The 21,432-nt window shown below is 50.1% G+C and overlaps 1 protein-coding gene across 1 annotated transcript; it reads left to right on the top strand.

Moving 5' to 3' along the window:
• Positions 1 to 327: 327 nt before the first annotated feature.
• BRME1 (break repair meiotic recombinase recruitment factor 1) lies at positions 328 to 20,553 on the top strand. The gene is given in 9 exon segments (XM_064279897.1): positions 328 to 412; positions 712 to 889; positions 6,268 to 6,349; positions 6,567 to 6,671; positions 10,296 to 11,474; positions 17,982 to 18,070; positions 19,748 to 19,843; positions 20,401 to 20,524; positions 20,527 to 20,553. Coding segments are annotated over 9 exon segments (1,965 nt in total).
• Positions 20,554 to 21,432: the final 879 nt, after the last annotated feature.

The raw sequence follows: 21,432 nt of genomic DNA, 5'->3' as shown, positions 1-21,432 counted from the left end.
ACCAGGCCTTTCTTCTGAGGAACCTCTGGGTAGACTCTAACCTCCAGCCTTTCAGTCAGCATTCAAGCATGTTAACAGTTTGTGACACCTAGGGACTCCTTCAGTCATCCACCAAGTGTTTATTGAGCACCAACAGTGTACTAGATACTCTTGTAGGCCTGCAGGACATAGAGGACAAGATAGACAGGGCCCCTCCTGGCTTGGAGCCAGGTTGTAGTAGATGGGGACAGAAAATGATCCAACATGTTAGATAATTGCAGAAAAGCTGTGAAAGGGGTAGAACAGAGCCGTGTGCCAAAAGGGGGATGTTCTAGAGAGAACTCAGGGATGTACCCCTCTGCAGGGACATTTGAGCTGAGACCCAAAGGAACTGCCCACACACCCCTCACCATTTCCCCAGAGAGCCAGTTAGGTGGGCCAGGTGGCCCCATCGGGTTTGAGGCCAGGCCACCCAGGCATTTAGCCTCAGTGATGACCAGTCCGTGCATAAAAGCCCTTTGAAGCCCACAGCCTCTTAAGCTCCTAGGTCCCACCTCCTGGAAATGGGATCCGCCTGCTCACCAGGAGGGGGTCAGAACAGGGTGTCCTGGTCGCCTCTTGGAACATGCTTGCCCAAGTTGCACCAATGGTCCGGCTGCATCTGGTCATAAGCCATGGCAGTGCATGCTCCCAGACCCACCACCCCTTCATCTGTCTGTGTCTCTAAACCAGGAGAAGAACGAGTCTATTCTCCAAAATGCCCAAAGAAACCAAGACTGGATGACTCTGACGGGGCCCCCCAGAGTCCTAAGTTGGACCGTTTCCCTGCCCTTGACAAGTCAGAAGGAAAGGTGGGACCCACTCCCCCTGCAGAGCACAGTAAAGAGGAACTAAGACCGGCAGCCCCCAGGTAGGTGGCTTGGAATATTTCAGCAAGCAGGGATGGGAGGAAGGGGACCAACATGACCCCTTACAATGCCGTCTCCCCTGAGGGCTCAGGGTCCCTCAGATGGTGCTTCTCGCAGCTTTTCTTTTCATCCTGGGACTCTCTCCTGTCTGACGAGAAAGGTCAATATTTTAACCTGAGTGAGGAGAACATTGAGTTGTCCAAGGTCACTTATTTATAGAATGTAACTTGATGTCCTGTCTGCCAGTCAAATCCTATATTCCACATTCCTTGTCCTCCTTAATCAGGAAGAGCCCAAAACCTTGAAAACATCGTGCTGACTGAAATAAGTCAGTCACAAAAGGACAAATATTGTATGGTCCCACTTATATGGCAAGTGTATATAAAGCAAAGCTTCTCAGGAGTAGGAGGGAGAGAGAAGGGGGAAGTCTTTGCTTAGGGGGCACTGAGTTTCTCTTAATGGTGGTGGGATGATTTGGAAAACGATAGTGGTGACCGTTGACCCATGATGAACCTAATCAATGTGACTGAATGGTACATGTACTAAATGTTGAATCAGCCAATGTTTTGTTTTAGATCTATCTTTAACATAGTTTTTTAAAGAAGATAACGATCAGTATGTGGCAAGCAGTGTGCCGGTATATACAGCGCTTTATATCCATAAGCTTATTTTACCCTCATGGCTGTGTGAGAGAATTGTTTTTATCTATCCCCAGTTCACAGATGTGGGCCCTGGGCTTAGAGTAAGTGAGGTGCCCAAGGTCCCCCAGCTGGTGTGGGCCAGGGTTGGCATGCAAGCCTACATCCACCCACGTCCAGCTCCTGTGCTCCTGACGTTGTCGTTTCCTGGTTCTTTTATTTTTTCAGCAAATATGTAATTAAGCATGGTGAGAAAAAAGACCCTCAGAACAGCTTAGTCTATCTATGGGGTTAAGCCCCATGTAACTATCGCAAAGTAGAAGGGGTTAATGAAGTTGGGGAAGAAAGGTTCCTTCTAGCTGATGTCTTCAAGGAAGGCATCATGGATTGAACAAACAAATTTCCAGAATGAAATATTGAGGTAGAACTTTTTTCTGGTGTGTCTTTGCCTGTCCATCTATCTGATTTTGGCTCATTGCAAGTCTTAGGACTAAAGACTGGGTCAGGAGGCTAGAAATACTGACCCACACGTCCCAGGCAGCCCTGTTGTGAGTGATATGAGGAGAGAGGCTGAAGAGAAGAGACCCTCACGCCTCAGCCACTCCTCGACCCCAGACAGGCAAGGTGATGTCCCTGCTTCTGGCCACTCCTGATGTCAGTTCTTGTGAGGCCACGAGACAGGGGCCACTGCCCCCCAAGTCCACAAGAAGGGTGGATGCTGTATGTGCTCACCCTTTTTTGTTTGTTTTTAAACGTTTTGTTATGAAGTATCACACATACGGAACCATAAAACCAAAAACTAAATCCACTTGCATCAAGTCAATTCCAACTCATAGCGACCCTATAGAACAGAGTAGAGAACTACACCATAGGATTTCCAAGGCTGTAAATCTTTACAGAAGCAGATTGCCATGTCTTTCTGCTGTGGTGTGACTCGTGGTTGGAACTGCCAACCTTTTGACTAGCAACCAAGTGCTTTAACCACTGCACTACCAGGGCTTCTCATAGAATCATAACACACAGAAAAATAGAACATAGAGCAAAGAAAGTTTAAAATAGTTATGTTGAGAAGTGAAATATTGCCAGCACTCTCAAAGTGTTGCCGCCATTGAATAAGGTTCTTGCCTCTCACTGGTCAAGAATGAGCAGGTAAGGCCCGAAGAGTTTTCTACACAAGCAAAGCTTTATTGAAGAGGCTTGCAAGCTGAGACAAGGAGGGCTAAGCTACACTTACCCCGTCTCACAGAACGAAGGACTTGCATGGTCTTTTAAAAACTCTTGGGGGTAGGGGGGATTCATGTTTAGTCAGACACAGGTGAGGTTTTCCGCCAAGTAGCCCATTTTGGGTGGGGATAGGTTAACTAAGGTGCACGAGCAGCTGCTTTCTAAGATGGCTCCTGTCCTGAAGGCCCCTGGGATTCCTAGCAGGACTTATTGTGGGGTGTCGCACCTGTGCAGTCTCTCACTCCCCCAGTTCGATTCCCCAGCTGCAGCCCCTCACTGCTCCTGGTGGAAGATCACACAGCGGTCGCAGGTGGATGTTCTGCGCATGTCCCTGGGGCTGGTTTCATCCAGCTGCTTCTGAAAGACAACTTTAAGGAAGTTTGTGGGCTTTTTTTCTGATACCCTGCCCCATTGTTCTGGGGAATGGCTTTGTTTCTGCGCCCTGGTGCATTTCCTATTACTTTGCAGATGTGGGGGCCCCTGGGTTCCCTGTCTTAGAAGCAGTTCACATGAACCATCACAATTTATCTTAAATTTTCTAACATCTTCCTATCCCTCTGCAGACTTTTCTCTGCCTCTGTAACCTCCCCTAGAACAGGCAAAATCCATTAGCATATTTTCGTGATTTTTCCTCCCTACCTCAGAACTGAAGTCATCTCATCTTTTTTTGCAAAATACATGTTGATGTTGTGTGCTATCGAATCGTTTCCAACTCAAAGAGGCCCTATAGGAAAGAGTAGAACTGCCCCGTAGGGTTTTCTTGCCTTTAATCTTTACGGGAGTAGATAGCCAGGTCTTTTCTCTCAGAGCCGCTAGTGGATTTGAATTGCTGACATTTTGCTTAGCACCTGAACGCTTCACCATTGTACCACCAGGACACCTTGCAGTATACATACCCACGTTTATTTGATTAGAACCAGATTGTTATCAGTTTTTTCAGTTTTTCTTATTAAAATATTTATTTAACCCAGTATATTTACATTTTCTTTTTTTTTTGTACCAAGCCTTCAAAATCTAGTATGTATTTGACACACAGCACATCTCAATTTGTAGTAGTCTTGTTTCAAGACTAATGGCAATTGGACAATGTGGCACTGGAGTTCAGGTAGAAATGTCAGTCCAAGATAACGCCAGGCCGTCATGGCTCTTGCTTCAATTTCCAAATTGCCTCAGAATCGTCTTCCAGACCAGGAATGACCCCAACTTAGACTAAACCCTGTGGGCCAGCCCCGAACTCGGGAAAATGTATGCCTGGTATTTGTTTAAGAAGTCCTGGCAGTGCAGTGGAGTCCTGGTGGCCCAGTGGTTAAGAACTCCATTGCTAACCATTAGAAGGACAGCAGTTCGAATCTACCAGCTGCTCCTTGGAAAGCCCATGGGGGCAGTTCTACCCTGTCGTATGGGGTGGCTATGAGTCGGAATCAACTCCACTGCAATGAGTTTTTTTTTTTTTTGAATTGGTGGCACAGTGGTTATGTCAGTAAGTCCTATAACCCATGTCTCTGAATAAAAGTCCATGCTTACTATTTTTGTTTGTTTTTTGTTTTCAGCCCATGTCGCAGCCCTGTCATTTCCTATCAGCTTCATTAAGATGTGCCCACATCTCTCTATATAAAAATTTTTGGTAATATTTGCTGTTTGGTTTTTATTTTTTCACTTTGTTTTCTTCCTTAATTTCTTAATTCCTTCCTTCCTTCCTAGTCCCCTCTGCGCAGCCCCAGGTAACCACTAATTTACTCCCCCCCCAACACACACATTATCATTTGGATTAATTCATTTTTATTAGTGACCTGTTTTGGCGATAAGTTCTTGGTCAGAAATGTAGAGGAGATATCTGTTGTGGTATCTGTTGTTGGTTTTTGTTGTTGCTGTTTCTATTTTCACCTTTCTTTTCACAGTCCAGGACTCCTTCCCTTGCTCCAAAATGAAGGTAGTGTGTAACTCAGAAACTAATTCGTGGGACAGAGCCATTTCTGACTCTTCTTTCTTCCTTCTTCCTCCTTCTCTAGGTTTCTTTCAGTCAAAATCAGCCTTGAGAAGTCACTCTGGTGTGATTTTTCCCTTCGAGCAACATGCTTCTGGGTTCGCAGACTACTAATGAACTTTCGTCTCTGCATCTGCCCATTCTAGATATTCCGCATAAGTTGGATCATAGAATATTTGTCTCTTTGCATCTGACTTATTTCCCTCAGCATAATATTTTCAAGGTTCATCCATGCTGTAGCATTCCTGAGAACTGCATTTCTCTTTAGACCTGAATAATACACCGTTGTATGTCTATACCACACTTTGTTTACCCATTCACCTGTTGGTGGGCACTTGGGTTGTTTCTACCTTTGGGCTACTGCAACTAATGTTGGAATGAACATTGGTGCACAAGCATCTGTTTAGATCCTTGCTTTCAATTCTTTGGAGTGTGTACCTAGGAATGGAATTGCTGGGTCATATGGTAATTACCATGTTTAAGTTTTTGAGGAACAGCCAAGCTTTTCCACAATGGCTGCACCATTTTACATTCCCACCAGAAATGGATAAGCGTTCTGGTTTCTCTATATCCTTACCGACACTTGTGGTTTTCTGTTTGTGTGTGTGTTTTATAATAGCCAACCTAGTGGGTGTGAAATGGTATTTCATTGTGGTTTTAATTTGCATTAAGCAGCTGGGCTGCTAACCAAAAGGTTGGAGATTCTAACCCACCAGCGGCGCCTCGAGAGAAAAGACCTGGCGGTCTGCCCCCCTAAAGATTACAGTCTAGGAAACCCTATGGGGCAGTTCTACTCTGTCCTATAGGGTCACTATGAGTCAGAATTGACACACACAATGACAACAACAAGGACTAATGACACTGAGCATTTTTCATGTATTTATTGGCCATCTGTATGTTGTCTTTGGAAAAATATCTGTTCATGTCCTTTGCCCATTTTTAATTGATTAGTCTTTTTGTTGTTTTGCTGTAGGGGTTCTTTATATATTCTGGATATTATTAAACCCTTACCTGATATATGAGTCTCAAATATTTTTTCCCATTCTCTAGGTTGTCTCTTTGTTGATAATGTCCCTTGATGTGCAAAAGTTTTTAATTTTGATGAAATTCAGTGTATCTATTTTTTCTTTGTTGCTTGTGCTTTCAGTGTCATATTTACCCATGTTTTTAGACCCTGTGCTTCTTGTATCAAGTGTTTCTTGTATCCACTTCCTGTCTCTAGAATTTACCATACTGGGAGCTGGAGCATCAGTCCACATGAGAATCCCTGTCCTTACTTTAGGAGCCACTTCCTGGGTGTCATAATTGATGAGGGCAATGTTTTCCCAGACCCAGTAACTTGTATTCTAGAGATGGAACTCTGCATTCGTCTCGGTGGCTGAATATTATCCAAGGCATTGGTCTCTTTTTCCACCCTGCCTTTTTTAAGCAAGTGCTCCAGGGTCTCCCTTTTAGGAAATCTTAGCATGGCTTTCCTTTTGGAGTTTGTTCTCTGAGCCTAAGATTCTCCTCAGTTTTGTCTTTGTCTACCCAGTTCCCCTGATGAAGAAACAGAAGTTCCCTCCAGGCTTCTTGGGCAGCCAGAAAAGGATCCAGTTCCCTTCGCTCTTTCCCAGGTGAGCTTCTGTATGTATGAAAGACACAGCTTTCCCTTAAGCTCAGGTTCTCTGTCTCTTTTCATTGTCAACAGCTGCTAACCTACTGACCGACAGGGATTGAGGGGGCAAGGCCTGCATTTGAAGCTAAGAGAAAGGAACTGATTTTTGTTTTTGTAGAAGACAATTCCCCCCTTATCAACTTTGCTGCTTTGTTCTTGTCATATTTGGCTTACAGAACTCAGGCAGAAAGTTTGTCCCCCAGTTTGCAAAAGCCAGGAAAACAGTGACAAGAAAAGCAGAGACAAAGGAGGAGGACATCAGGAGTGGGGCCTTCAACCTGGTAAGGCCCTAAAACTAGCCCGGCTGAGCCCTGGAGAGCACAGCCTCTTGGCCCAGCCTCGGCAGCTGCTGTGGCTCTCCTATTCACTGAGTTTAACCTTATTTTCTTTGGCAATGAGCAGACCCATGCTCTCGACTCTCCACCCCTTATTTTCAGTGCATCCCACTACAGGTGTCTGTTGAGTGTGTGCCAGGCACAGGGCTGGAAGCTCACAGGCCCGCAAGACGCGTGCCCATACTGCAGGGGTCCCGACCGGAGTTCTTTTCCCCAGAATGCATGGAAATAGTATCATTGCTTTCCATCCACAGCCCCGCTTTGCTTCCAGGGGCTTTTGTGTAAGTTGAGGCTCTCATGATGTGCTCCAGGGATGGTGGTGTCCCTGGTTATATGTGCCCCTAAAAAAAGGGGTGTTAAATGTTCACAGCAACTGTGTCCATAATCACCCAAAACTGGGAACACCCCAGATGTCCTTCAACAGTGAATGGTTCATCCACACCGTGGAATATTACTCAGCAATAAAAGGGAAGAGCTAGTGATACACGTGAGGAATAAGATGAGTCTCCAGATTACTGTGCTGAGTGGAAAAAAGTCAGTTCCAAAGGTACATGCTGTATGATTCCGTTTATATAACATTATTGAAATGGTAAAGATAGAGAGTAGATCAGGGGTTACAGACAGGGGGCCATGGGAGGGAGGGATGTGCTTATAAAAGGGCAGCACAAGGGATCCTTGCAGCGTTGGAACTATTCAGGGTCTCGACTCTGGTTGATACAGGAACCGCCACAAGTGATAGAATCATATAGCACTTCATACACACACACGCCAAATGTACAAGTCAAACTGGGAAAATCCGAATAAGATACTTGAAGTGTATCAATGTCAATATTATGTTATCAGTGTTATGATATTAACTCTTGTGGAACCAAGGTCCAGGGTCACCAGCAAAGGTGTGGCTTACACACAGGCATTGGGTGGAAAAAGACTTCATTCACAGAGAAGAGACAGAGCCAGGGCAGCTTTGGTAGTGGGCACCAGTCCCCTGTGGCAGCAGGTCACTCCCTGCAGCCAGAATAGGGCTGGTGGTCTGCACACACCCCTCTTGGGCCACAGTTGAGAGACTCCATTCCCTTTCCACCAGGAACAGATATAGCAGTGGGTTGGCCAGGTGCATATGACATGCATGCATGAACACGGGGAAAGTCTACTGTGTACCCAGAACAGGGAGGGGGGCCCCCCATAAGGAGAAGAAACTGAAAGAGAGAGAGAGAGGCTCAGTTCCCAGCCACCATTATCAGGGAATACTGTGGGCCCGTTAGGTCGCCAGGTGGGAGGCAAAGGGGCCTCGGCAGACCGTCCGTGCAACAACCACAGTTCTGCGAGGTGTTTCTGCTGGGAGAAGCTGCGTGAAGGGTACCTGGAGCTTCTCTGTATTATTTCTTAAAACTGTATGTGAATCTATGATTATCTCAAAAAAAAAAATTTAGTTAAAAAACGGTGGGGGTTAGCTTCCTGGTCAATTAAGGGCATGTGTGACTCGGCAGGCTGGCTTCGTGCTTTACTGAAACTGAACGGATAGGCCATGCCCTCAGGTGGTCCAGCGTCTGCAGTGCAGACCCTCCCCCAGCACAATCTCTGTGGTGATAACTATGAAGAGAGGGTGACAACGGCTGCCTGCAAGGCGCCCACCAGGGCAGACTTCAGGCCCTCGTTAGTGAATTTATTTCTTTACAGCTCATGTATCACAGAGTTTCTTGGGACACAATTGGGTGCAGAGGTTGGGGGCATGGATTTTGAATCGGACAGAGTTTGGGTCCCAGCTCTGCCACTCTCCGGCTCTTACTTAACCTCTTGAGTTAGAGATAATGACACAAACAGGCCTCGTGAGGTTGCTGCCAGGACTCAGCGAGGTGCTGTATGTAAATGTCAGCACAGCGCGCAGCACACAGTCTGTGCGAGCTGCGTGTTTTTGTTGTTATTTAATGTTTGCTTTTAGAAAAGTTTTTATTATGATGAAATATATATACCATAAAATTTGTCCTTTTAACCATTTCTGAGTGTACCATTCAGTTCAGTGACATTAATTATGTTCACAGTGTTATGCAACGCATTGCATTGGGGAAATCTGCTGTAAAAGACCTCTTCAAAGGTGTTAAAAAGCAAAGATGTCACTTGAAGGACTGGGGTGTACCTGACCTAAGCCATGATGCTTTCAATCGCCTCACGTGCATGCAATAGCTGAACAGTGAATAAAGAAAACGGAAGAAGAATTGAGGCCTTTGAATTATGGCATTAGTCAAGAATATTGAATACACCACGGACTGCCAGAAGAACAAACAAATCTGTCTTGGAAGAGGTACAGCCAGAATGCTCACATACTTTGGACATGTTATCAGGAGGGATGAGTCCCTGGAGGAGGCCATCATGCTTGGTGGAATAGAGGGTCAGCAAAAAAGAGGCAGACCCTCAACTAGATGGACTGACACAGTGGCTGCAACAATGGGCTCAAGCATAACAACGATCATGAGGATGGCACAGGACCGGGCAGTGTTTCCTTCTGTTGTACTTAGGGTTGCTATGAGTCAGAATTGACAGCACCTAACAACACCACCATGCAACCATCACCACTCTCTAGTTCCAGAACTTTTTCATCACCCCAAAAGGGAAACCCAGTACCCACTAGCAGTGACTCCCTATTCCCCACTATTCGCAGCCCCAGGCAACCACTAATCTGCTTTCTGTCTCTATGAATCTGCCTAGTCTAGATAGCTCACGTAAATGGAATCGCACAACGTGTGATCTTTCGTGTCTGGCTTCTTTCACCCAGCATGTTTTTGAGGTTCATCTGCACCGAAGCATGTATCAGCGCTTTATTCCTTTTGAGGGCTGAGTACTATGCCATTGCAGGCATATACCACGCCAGGTTTATCCATTCATCTGTTGATGAACAGCTGGGTTGTTCCCATCTTTTGACTTTTGTGAACAGTGCTGCTGTGAACACGCGTGTGCAGGGGCTTGTGAGTTCCCTCACTGCACACTTGGTCGTTGCTACTGCTGAAGGCCTGTGCGTCCAGACACACGCAAGACCACATGGTCAGACTTTTAAGATTCATTCCAGAAATACTTATTGCAAACCTTCACAGTCCTCACAGGGCTGATGGTACAGTGACAGAAGAGAACCCATTAGGGATACTTGGCTTTTTTTTTTTTTTTAACTTTTTATCCATCTTCAAATAATTATAGACTCACAGGAAGTTGCAGAAATAGTACAGAGAGGTTCCATGTACCCTCCTTCCGCCTCCCCCAATGGTAACATCTTATTATGTAACTGAAGTCCATGATCAAAACCAGGAAACTGCCATGGGTACGACCCCAGGCCCCTGATCTTCCTGAGAGGTGCCTGGCCGGGAGAGGGAACTGGAGGAGGAAGGGCTCCTGGGCTCCCAGTGCCCTCCGGCCCCCAGTACAAAGCTTGCTTAGCTGTGGTTCTGGTGATTCCAGGCAGGGTGGTGCATAATACATGGGCATCCGCAGCGCCGAGACTTAGGACAGGGCCAGTGAGTACTAGAACAATCTTCTGAAGGGTGCATTAGTGAGGACCCAGGCTGAGTCTTTTTCTCTCCACAGGAAACACTGCAAGAACCCAGTGCCCCGCAGACGGGAAGCCAGCAGCTACATGCATCCCCAGGACTGGCTTTCCCAGAGGAAGGGGCCCCGGAGGACCAGGCACAGGCCACTGGCATCCACCCAGAGCAGCACAGCCAGCTCCCCCCAGAGTCTGTGCTGGGCGGTGGGGCTTCTCTGCCCATGACATCCACCGACGGCTCCCCAAGCTGGCGGATGGTGGCCTCTGCCTCAGAGAGGGCCAGCCAGGAACATCTGTCAGAGCCAGGAACCCGTGGTGGAAACAGTGGCTTAGAATCTGGCGTCCTAGAGGCCTGGCAGGGAAACAGCAGGCCTGGCACAGAGAGGGGTTTGGCTCCTGAGGGTCCTCGCCAAAAAGGGCCCCCACGCAGTAGTGAGTCTGAAGGAAAGGAGCCGCACAGAGGAGCCCCCCAGAAGGAAGGAGAAGGTGTCCCAGGCGCCCTGGGCCCCGATCCTGCTCGAGGACTGATCCCTGTGTCTCAGGGCCCAGAGCCTGGGTCTGCAGCCCAGGGCTGCCCCAACCACATGCACATGCCCAGCAGGCCTGTTGTAGTCGTTGCAAAAGGGAGCACAGACCCCACAGTGCCACCACCAGGAGCTCCAGAGCCAGCTAGGTGGGCCCCCAACAGCAGCTGCAGTGTGGCCCTGCCCCACTCCTTGGAGGCTGTGGGAGGCCCAGGGGAGGTGGGGCCAGAAGATGAGCCTCCTGGCGATACCCTAAGGCCCCCAGCAGCCTCCCAGGCTCCTGCTCACCAGAGTCAAGAGCCTACAGTGGGTGGTGGCGATTCCAGCCCTATCACCCTGGAAGTGGGTCCAGGTGTAGATCTGAAGCAGACGGCAAGCCCTGGTCAGGAGGAGCTGGGGGGTGCATGGGTGCTGCCTTCCCCAGAGCCGGTGGGTGGGAAGGCAGCCGAGCCAGGCAGCGAGAGCCAGCCAGACCCCGAGCCCTCGGGATGCAGCCTGTCACTCCGAGCCGCTAGCCCACCAGAGCATACAGAAGTGGTGGATGGCCTTTCCCAGGGGCCCAGGGCCCACACCGCTCTTGACCCTGCAGACCAGGCTGTATGGGGGTGCTCCTCACCTATGGAACTTGACTTCCTGCCTGACAGCCAGATACAGGATGCCCTGGATGCCCCCAACTTCGAAGCCCCACCTGAGCAGGTAAGGGCTTCCCCATGGTCTAGCTGGACTCTTCCAAGGCAGGTACCAGACAGCCAGGAGCCCTTCCTGGAGGGAGTTGGGCGTGTACAGGGCAGATGCCTTCAGGAGTCTGAGGTGCAACTTGGGTGGGTAATGACTAAGTGGTTTTCTGGAAAGGTCAGACCTGCCTCTGATGGCCCCGCCCTGTGGGGGAGCTGGAGAATCAGGGGGTCATGGAGCAGTTACTCTGCCAGCCCAGGCAGTCACCCTCCCTCAATGAGCCCTGGGGAGCTGCACTCTTGTGCTGGCCCCTCCACCCTTCAGCAGCCCCCCCTGGCTGCAGGCCCTGGACTGAGAAGGGCAACCTGGTGAGCCCATGACCCACAACTGGGCCTGGGGAAGGATATCACCTGGGAACTGGCAAGAGCCTTCGCTCATCTATAGGGTCACTGGGGATTCTGATAGGACCCTATTAATGAATGAATGAAAAATAAATAGATGGATAAAAATAAATAACAAATAGCCTAGAAAATCCTATGGAACACAGTTCTACTCTGCATACATGGGGCTGAGAATCGACAGCTGGTTTGGTTTGTATATCCCAGTGCTGTCGAGTCGATTTTGATTCATAGTGACCCTATATATATATATATACATATATGTATATATATATATATACACACACGTGCGTGATTTTCCCCCACATGCCGGTTCATCACTTGTCGTAGCGTGGGGGCTCCCGTGTTGCTGTAATGCTGGAAGCTATGCCGCCGGTATTCAGATACCAGCAGGGTCACCATGGCAGACAGGTTTCAGCTGAACTTCCAGACTAAGACTAGGAAGAAGGACCTGGCAGTCTACTTCTGAAAAGCATTAGCCAGTGAAAACCTTATGAATAGCAGCAGAACATTGTCTGATATCATGCCGAAAGATGAGCCCCCCAGGTTGGAAGGCACTCACAAGACACAGTGGCTGCAACTATGGGCTCGAGCATAACCACGATTGTAAGGATGGCGCAGGACCGGGCAGTGTTTCATTCTGTTGCGCACTGGGTCGCTATGAGTCAGAACCGACTCGACAGCACCTAACAACAACATCCACAACATACGTGATTTTATTTTCCTGGTAGAATTTGTAAGGGTTTTGCCTCCTCCCAGGACCTGCCCACCTGACAGGGCAGTAGGAGAGCTGCCCAGGTGTTGCCTTCTCTGGCTGCTGAGTGTGTGCCGGCTGTTCCTGGTCACCTGTCAGGGCAGGTGGCCACCTCATTTCAGGAAACGCAGCATCCCTGGCAGTTGGCGCACCTGAGCCCGACTGAGTGCTTGGCAGTCACCTCAGGGAAGCAGGTGGTAAGTACTCTTTCCACACACTGGGTGTGGCCAAGAGGCTGAAGGGGGGTCAGGTAGCTACTGGAGGTGACACAGCCGTGAGCGGAGGAGGCTGGGTCTGCTTCCAGGTCAGCCTGATTCTGAAGCCGCGCCTCAGCCACCCTGCCCTGAAACATGGAGCCCATTTGCTCTTCAAGTGTCCGCTGTTCCTTTGGCCCACCCCGCTGAGGCATTACAATCCAATCATTCAGCTCCTATTTATGGAGCACCTGCTCCATGTCAGGAAAGCAAATCAGACGTGGTCCCTGCCCCCATGGTCAGCATGGGCCCCGCCTGCCTCTCCTGGTTCTCCTGTCACCACCTGGTTCTGCATGATTCCAGTGCTTAAAGAGCTCTTTTTCATAGAATAGAGTCCCTGGGTGGTGGAAAACAGTGAATGCCCTCAGCTAACCGGAAGGTTGGAAGTTCAAGTCCATCCAGAGGAGCCTTGGAAGAAAGGACTGGCAGTCTACTTCCAAAAACTCAGTTGGTGAAAACCCTACAGAGCACAGTTGTACTCTGACACACATGGAGTTGCCAGGAGTCAGGATCAGCTTGACGGCAACTGGTTACTGGGTTTTCATAGAACACCCCCGCGTGTCTGTCAGTTTGTCGTACTGTGGGGGCTTGTCAAGAAATCAGAGCAGCAGTCAAGAAATCAAAAGACACATTGCATCGGGCAAATCTGCTGTAAAAAAAACCTCTTTAAAGTGTTGAAAAGCAAAGATGTCACCTTGAAGACTAAGGTGCATCTGACCCAAGCCATGGTGTTTTCAGTTGCTTCATATGCCTGTGAAAGCTGGATGATGAATAAGGAAGACCAAAGAATTGACACCTTTGAATTGTGGTGTCGGCGAAGAATATTGAATATACCATGGACTGCCAAAAGAATGAACAAAGCTGTCTTGGAAGAAGTACAGCCAGAATGTTCATTAGAAACAAGGGTGGTGAGGCTGCGTCTTGCGTACCTTGGATGTGTTATCGGGAGGGACCAGTCCCTGGAGAAGGGCATCATGCTTGGTAAAGTAGAGGGTCAGTGAAAAAGAGGAAGACTCTGAATCAGATGGACTGACGCAGTGGCTGCAACCATAGGCCAACTATTAACAACAATTGTGAGGATGGTGCTGGACTGGGCAGCGTTTTGTTCTATTGTATGAAGGGTTGCTGTGAGTCAGGACCAACTCAAGGGCACCTAACAACAACATAGAACACAGCTCCTGAGCACGGCACAACTGGAGCAATGGCCCACTGTTCCAACCTGGGAGGGTAGTAAGGCTGAGCTGGACGTGAAGAGGGTGCACGTGGGTCTCCAGGCGCCACCTTCCTGAGCCATCTCCAGGGTCACTTTGACTATCTGAAGCATTGGCCCTATCGCCTGGCCCAGCTGCCACACGGAGGGCATACGAATTAATCTCTGCTGGCCAATCTTCAGGTGCCCTCCCATTTCACAGTGTTGTGATCCCAAATGAGATGGTGTCATTGAAAGCAAAGTCCCAGTGCTGTTCGGTGTTAGAGTCTGGACAAGATGGCCCTTGATCTGGAAGGGGCTGGTCACATCTGAGATGTTATCCTGGGACCCTTGCCCATTAGAAACTGCAAACCCTCCCTTGGAAACAACAGCAGCTTAAGCTGCTCCCAGCCCCTGGCCTCTTGGGCAGGGGCTGGGGAGAAGGTTGGGGAAGTAGTAGGGAAGCTTGGGATCACCTTTGCCTGGGCAGCATCTAGCAGGTAAACCTGTGAGCCCTTCCAAGCAGGCCAGCAGGGGCAATGTGCTTTTGAAAATATCAAGAAATCAGGACCAGGTGGTTGGACCAGCTGGGGGAGGAGCCAGCACTCAGGCCTGGCTGCCAACTTGGGTGTGCTTTGTTTTGACACTGGGCATTCCTGAGCAAGTCAGGGCGACCCAGCCACCCAGCAGGTTCCTGTGGGAAGGCAGAGCCACGCCCAGTGGCCCCTGTGGCCTGTGGGTAGGGGTCCTCGGGAGCAGTGCTTGGGTTGAGATAACAGTGACAGCCGTCCTCCTGGTGAAAAGACACGGTGACCCTTGACCTCAGCATCACAGCCCCACATGGCATCAGGGAGGAAGGGGGCCAGGAGGTTGCACAGCAGTGACAGGAGCCAGTTTTCCCTCAGGGAAGGTTTGGTGTCTTCTCAAAGTGGCTCCCTCAGCGGGCTGGCAGATGGGGACTTCTGTACTCCTGGGCCTGGATGCTGTTGTTGTTGTTAGCTGCCATCAAGTTGGCCCCCAACTCATGACGACCCCACGTGTTGCAGAGTGGAACTGCTCCATAGGGTTTTCTTGGCTACTGCAGGGGTTCTCCACCCTTGTACTACTGACATTGCGGGCCAGATCACTGTGGTGGGGGTGTCCCACACACTGTAGGATATTTATCAGCATCCCTGGCCTCGACCCACCCCGACAGTTGTGACAACCAAATATGTTTTCAGATGTTGCAAAGTGTCCCTGTGTTGTTGTCAGGTGCCATCAAATCAGTTCCAACTCATAACAACCCCTCCGCACAACAGAATGAAACACCTGCTGGTCCGGCGCCATTCTCACAATCATTGTTAAAGCTTGAGCCCATTGCTGCAGCCACTGTGTCAGTCCATCTTGTTGAGGGTCTTCCTCTTTTTTGCTGACTCTCTACTTTACCAAGCATGATGTCCTTCTCCAGGGACTGATCCCTCCTGATAACATGCCCAAAGTATGAGAGACGTAGTCTCGCCATCTTTACTTCTAAGGAGCATTCTGGCTGTACTTCTTCCAAGACAGATTTGTTCATTCTTTTGGCAGTCCTTAGTATGTATATTCAATATGCTTCCCCAACACCATAATTCAAAAGCATCAATTCTTCTTTGGTCTTCTTTATTCATTGTCCAGCTTTCGCATGCATATGAGGCAGTTGAAAACACCATGGCTTGGGTCAGGTGCACCTTAGTCTTCAAAGTGATGTCTTTACTTTTTAACACTTTAAAGAGGTCTTTTGCAGCAGGTTTGTCCAATGAAATGTGTCATTTGATTTCTTGACTGCTGCTTCCGTGGGTGTTGATTGTGGATCCAAGTAAAACGAAATCCTTGACAACTTCAGTCTTTTCTCTGTTTATCATGATGTTGCTCCTTGGTCCAGTTGTTAGGGTTTTTGTTTTCTTTATGTTGAGGTGCAATCCATACTGAGGGCTGTGGTCTTTGATCTTCATCAGTAAGTGCTTCAAGTCCTGTTCACTTTTAGCAAGCAAGGTTGTGTTATCTGCGTAACAAAGGTTGGTAATGAGTCTTCCTCCAATCCTGACACCCCTTTCTTCTTCATATAGTCCAGCTCCTCAGATTATTTGCTCAGCATACAGTTTGAATAAGTATGGTGAAAGGATACAACCCTGATGCACACCTTTCCTGACTTTAAGCCACATAGTATCCCCTTGTTCTGTTCGAACAACTGCCTCTTGATTCTATGTACAGGTTCCTCATGAGCACAATTAAGTGTTCTGGAATTCCCATTCTTCTCATTCTTATCCATAATTTATTATCCACACAATCAAATGCCTTTGTACACTCAATAAAACATAGGTAAACATCTTGCTGGTATTCTCTGCTTTCAGCCAGGATCCATCTGACATCAGCAATGATATCCCTGGTTCCACGTCCTCTTCTGAAACCGGCCTGACTTTCTGGCAGCTCCCTGTTGATATACTGCTGCAGCCGTTTTTGAATGATCTTCAGGAAAATTTGACTTGCCTGTGATATTAATGATATTGTTCTAGAATTTCCACATTCGGTTGGATTATCTTTCCTTGTAATAGGCACAAATATGGATCTCTTCCAGTTGGTTGGCTGGGTAGCTGTCTTCTAAATTTCTTGGCATAGACGAGTAGGCGCTTCCAGCGCTGCATCCAAACATGTTTCCAGACGTTGCCAAGTGTCCCTGTGGGGGTCAAAATCACTCCCCTATGAGAACCCTATGAATTTTATTTAGGTATAATTTGCAAGCCATAAAATGCTCCCATTTTCAGTGTATGGTTCAGTAATTTTTAATAAATTCTACAGAATCATGGACCCATCACCACAATCCAATGATAGAACATTTCCATCACCCCAAAAAGATCCCTGTGCGGTAGTTGCTCCCCTTTCCCACCCCCAGCCCCTGGCAACCAGTCATTTGTTTTCTGTCTCTTGGGATTTGCCTATTCAGGACATTTCCTACATGTGGAGTCATATAGTATATGGTCTTTAGGGTCTGGCATCTTTCACTGAGCGTAGTGTCTTCAAGGCTCATCCATGTCTTGGAATCAACCGGTGATCCCTTCCTTTTCATGGCTGAGTAACGTTCCATTGTGTGAATGTATTGCATTTTGTTTCTCCATTCATCTGTTGATGGACATTTGAGCTGTTTCCACTTTTTGTTACTGTTCATAGTGCTGCTACACAGGAAGTTCTTGATGGCCTTTGCATCCAGGGACCCTTTTCCATGGTGGCTCAAGCCACCATCCTCCAGTTGGAAAGGACTTCCTTAGAACAAGCCCCCTTCCCCAGACTTTGTTCCCCCCAGAAGAGGCAGATGGCCCCGCCGCCCATCCGCCATGGCTTCTGCCACTTAGAGGGACTTACGTCATCTCCGTAGTCGAGCTTGACATTTTCCACGAAAATTAAACCACAGTTGACATTTAGAAACTTAAACTTCACAGCGTTATCAGATTTTCTTCTCTATTAATTATGAATTTTTCCTTGTGATGTATTTACCAAATCTTTTCCTGATAACTACACATGCTGCCTGTCTGGCCAAGGTGTCGAGGACTTCGTCCCTTGACCGTGCTGTGCCCACCACATTGGAGCCAGAGACCCCATGTGGGCTTCTCTGCACTGTTGAAGAGACTGTGGGGTGTGCAGGAAGCAGTGGCTTGCATGGTCACCCCCAGTGGTGAGGGACAGTGAGTATATCCATGGGACCATCAGTGCCCACAGAGGGAGATACAGGACCATGGGGCAGGGTGACAGTGTTGGCGGGGAGACGGACCGGGCAGATGACGGGCAAGTTAGGGGGAGAGAATAGCCCCGCTGACCTGGCTGGCTCCCCCCACCTTGGCACTCACGCACACGTTGCCCTCTGCACCCTCCTCTGTGCAGGCCTAGCTTGGCCACACCCTCCACATGGCTCTCTCTTTCCAGCCCTCTCCTGTGGGGAGCAGACGCAGCCCCTGCTGGCCTGACACCAACCCACCTACTGATAGAGCCCTCATCACCACGGCCAGACCAAGGTAGGTGGTGGGAGGTGGACTGGGACCCTCGATGCAGCATGAGGCCACCCTTCTTCCCTGGGGTTGCGGACCTCCTGGCTCTTTAGACCCCACGTTCCCGCTGGACACCCTCTTCACATCTGCCATGTAGGCTCCCATTCTACTGACAAGGGTGACGGAGCTGGTCTGGGTTCCCCCTTGCTAGGCCTTAGCCCCCAGCCACAAAGAAGAGCTGGGCCCCATCTTCCAGACTATGCGTATCCCCTTCTCTGCCCACAGGCAGAGAACTAGTGCTCAGTGATCCTCACCCAAGCCAATGCCTCGCTCCATGGATTCCTGGGACTCCTGGGGTGGCGCCCCCAGCTTTATGTGTGTTTATAGATACATGTGTGCGCTTTCCTGAGGCAATAGTCCAGCGCTTTCCCTGAGTCCCCAAGAGGGCAAAGGGACCCAGGCAGGGCTAAGAGCTGTTGGCGGGACCACCTCCAGCCATCCCCAGCTCTGGTCTCTGCCCAGGTCTCCTCACCACCCCCACTCTGGCTCTGTACCTGGGCAAGCCACCTCCTCTCCCTCCTGTAAGCCTCGGGGCCTAGGGGCATCCTCCAGTCCACGCCCTCCTCAGGGAGTCCCTCCCCTACCCCGCAGCAGCCAGCCCTACCTCCCCACCCCCATCCTCTCCTGTTACCCTGCACTTGAACCTCCCTCTCCACGGGGGCAGAGGCTCATCCATTATTCACAGCCAAGGTTCTGTCTGGGGAACATGGAAGAGGGGCCCTGGCTGCAGCCCTGGGCTACACGTGTCCCTCCTCCTCCTGCTCCTCGTGGCGTGGGGCGGCTGTGTTCATGCTTCCTGCCCTTGCACAGGTTCTCACTAGTACCTCTGGTGCCACCTGTTGTTCCTTGCCCCCTACCACACGACCTGCATGTGGACCAGAGGCAGTCAAAGTGCTCCCTCTGTTGTGAGCATCAGGGAGGGAGTGGGAGCTTCGTGTCTGAGTCTGTGATTCCTCCCTGAGCAGTGCCCACCCAGCACAGATGGTGGCTGCAGCCCGCAGGAAGAGGTTGGCTTTGCTAGCCTGAGGCTCAGCAAGACACCCAAGAGGCTCAGGCTCAGGCTCAGGCCCAAGGACAGCCAGCCGCCTTGGGGGACAAGGCAGATGGAGCAGAACAGGGATTTCCAAGGTTACGGCCCGCAAGCTCTAGGGAGAGTTGTGCTCTGAGGGAGACCCTGGGGGTGCAAATGGTTAGGTACTCAACTGCTAGCCAAAAGGTTTGAATCCACCCAGAAGTACCTCAGAAGAAAGGCCTGGCAATCTGCTTCTGAAAAATCAGCCATTGGAATCCCTATGGAGGACAGTTCTACACTGACACATGTGGGGTCACCATGGCAACTGGTTTGGTGTGTCCATCCTCACAGTCCCTACTCCCCTGGCCCCAGGCTGTGTGGGGATTAGGCTGCAAGGGTGGGAGCAGGATCCAGGGAGGAGGCTGTGGCCCAGGCACCATCTGACAAGGGTGGCAGTGGTGAGGAGCAGCTGGATTCGGTGTACAAACCGCTATGGTAGTGACAGCTGTGTTGGCGATCAGGGCTCTGCCGCAAAGCTACAGGGCCCTGTGAAAGCTCCTCAAAATGGCGTTGCCCTCTGGTGGGGCAGTCCCAAGCCAGGTTAGGCCTCTCCTCTGTCCTTTATCCTGCAGGACCCAGGACACAGGAAACAAGGCCTTTGAGGCCCCCAGGCTGGAGGACGCAACAGACATCGTGTGTGGCCTCATCATGGAGCTCTCCAATCTCAAGTGAGGGCTGGTCTCAGGCACGTGGGGGGCTTGGGGACCCGGGGACAGCCCATGGGAGGGGGGGAGGGAGCAGTGAGAGACAGGAACCACTGGGGGCACCAAGGGGCCTCCAGGAAGCTTCTGCTTCATTCTTCTCTTGCTACACCTCTGTACTGTTGGCCCATCTGTTGCCAAAATGTGAAGGTCCTAAGAGTGGTGTGGATGGTCACACCGTGTTCTCTAACAAGCTGATTCTGGGTATGCATGTGAGTCTGCACACGAGTGAGTGTGAGTATGTGCCCGTGTGAGTGTGCCTGTGTCAGCATGTGCACGTTTTTGTGTATGAGTGTGACAGTGTGTGCATCCTAAAGTGGGGACCTGTGCGTGAGTACACCTGTGTGACTGTGCACATGAATGTGTGTGTGCCTGTGCATCGGTGTCTGCCATCATGTGTGAGTGTGCATGTGAGTGCGTGTGTGCCTACGTGAGAGCCTGTGTGCAAGGGTGAGTGTGTGGGCCCTACTGAGGTGCGCAGTGGCGACGCATACCTCCCAGCTCGCGTACCTGTTTCCCCCCAGCCGGCTGATCATGAGCACCCACAGGGACCTGGAAGCCTTCAAGCGTCTCAGCTACCGGAAGGGGAAGCCAGCAGGAAAGGCCCCTGCGCCCTATGCCTCCAAGGGGGCTGGGAATCTCCCTCGTTAGGGAAGCAGCCCTGGAGGGACTTGTAGGGCTGCTCCAGTGTGTGTGTGCATGACCCTGTGTGTGTGTGTGCACGGGCATGTGTGTTTCCTTTGCAGATATACAAACACTGGCCCTAAGAAGTTCCCTGACCCTGCTAAACAACCGGCAACAGTCTCTTGATTGACCTGGGAAAGCTGTACGGGTGGGGAGAGCGGCCAGGTGTGTTGTTTCCCTCCCGTGTCTAAGCCCCCAGCCCCTTTCCTGGAACAGAGGAGGCCAAGAGCGCCACTCGGGGGTGGGGAGGGCACCTGCCTGCAGGCAGCCGTCTAGTCTTAGCCGGGACCCAGGAGCCACCCAGAAGTTTATCTTGATTTGCAAATTTTACCTCCGTAGCTGTTTTAGCTGAGGTTATGCAAGGTTCAGAATTTGTTTCTTACCCCGCCCCCCCACCAGGAGAAAAGGGCTCCCTTTGTTGGTTGTATCTTTACCTTTCTCCCAATTTCCATTTTTTTTTCCCTGGGACGGCCTTTAATAAATGATTCCCTAACTAGTCCCTGCAACTGCTGTTTGGTTCAAAGCATCCTCCTTAGCCTCCTAGGTGAGGACAGGCCCCCCCTCCTTATGATTTATTTTGCATCCTTCCTGGGGTGCAGGTCAGGGGTCCCCACAAGTTATGGCATGTTTGATGCTCCTCTGAGGGTCTGTGTGTGTACATACTCGGGCACACTCACACAAACGTCTGTGGAGAAGCGGTAGCTGGTGCTCTGACTGGGGAGTTTGAGCCCAATGCTCAGATCCCTGCCCTCAATGGACAAGCTGCCTCCAGCCCCAGGCTGGAAGGAAACCATTCTGGCAGACAGCTCCTGCCAGTTCCAGGTGGGCGCCACACACCCCCATCCTACAAGCAGCCTTACCATAGCCCCCAG

This window comes from Loxodonta africana, chromosome 3 (genome assembly GCF_030014295.1).
Source record: "Loxodonta africana isolate mLoxAfr1 chromosome 3, mLoxAfr1.hap2, whole genome shotgun sequence".
NCBI classification, from domain to species: Eukaryota; Metazoa; Chordata; class Mammalia; order Proboscidea; family Elephantidae; genus Loxodonta; species Loxodonta africana.
This window is presented reverse-complemented; position numbering and strand designations above follow the sequence as displayed.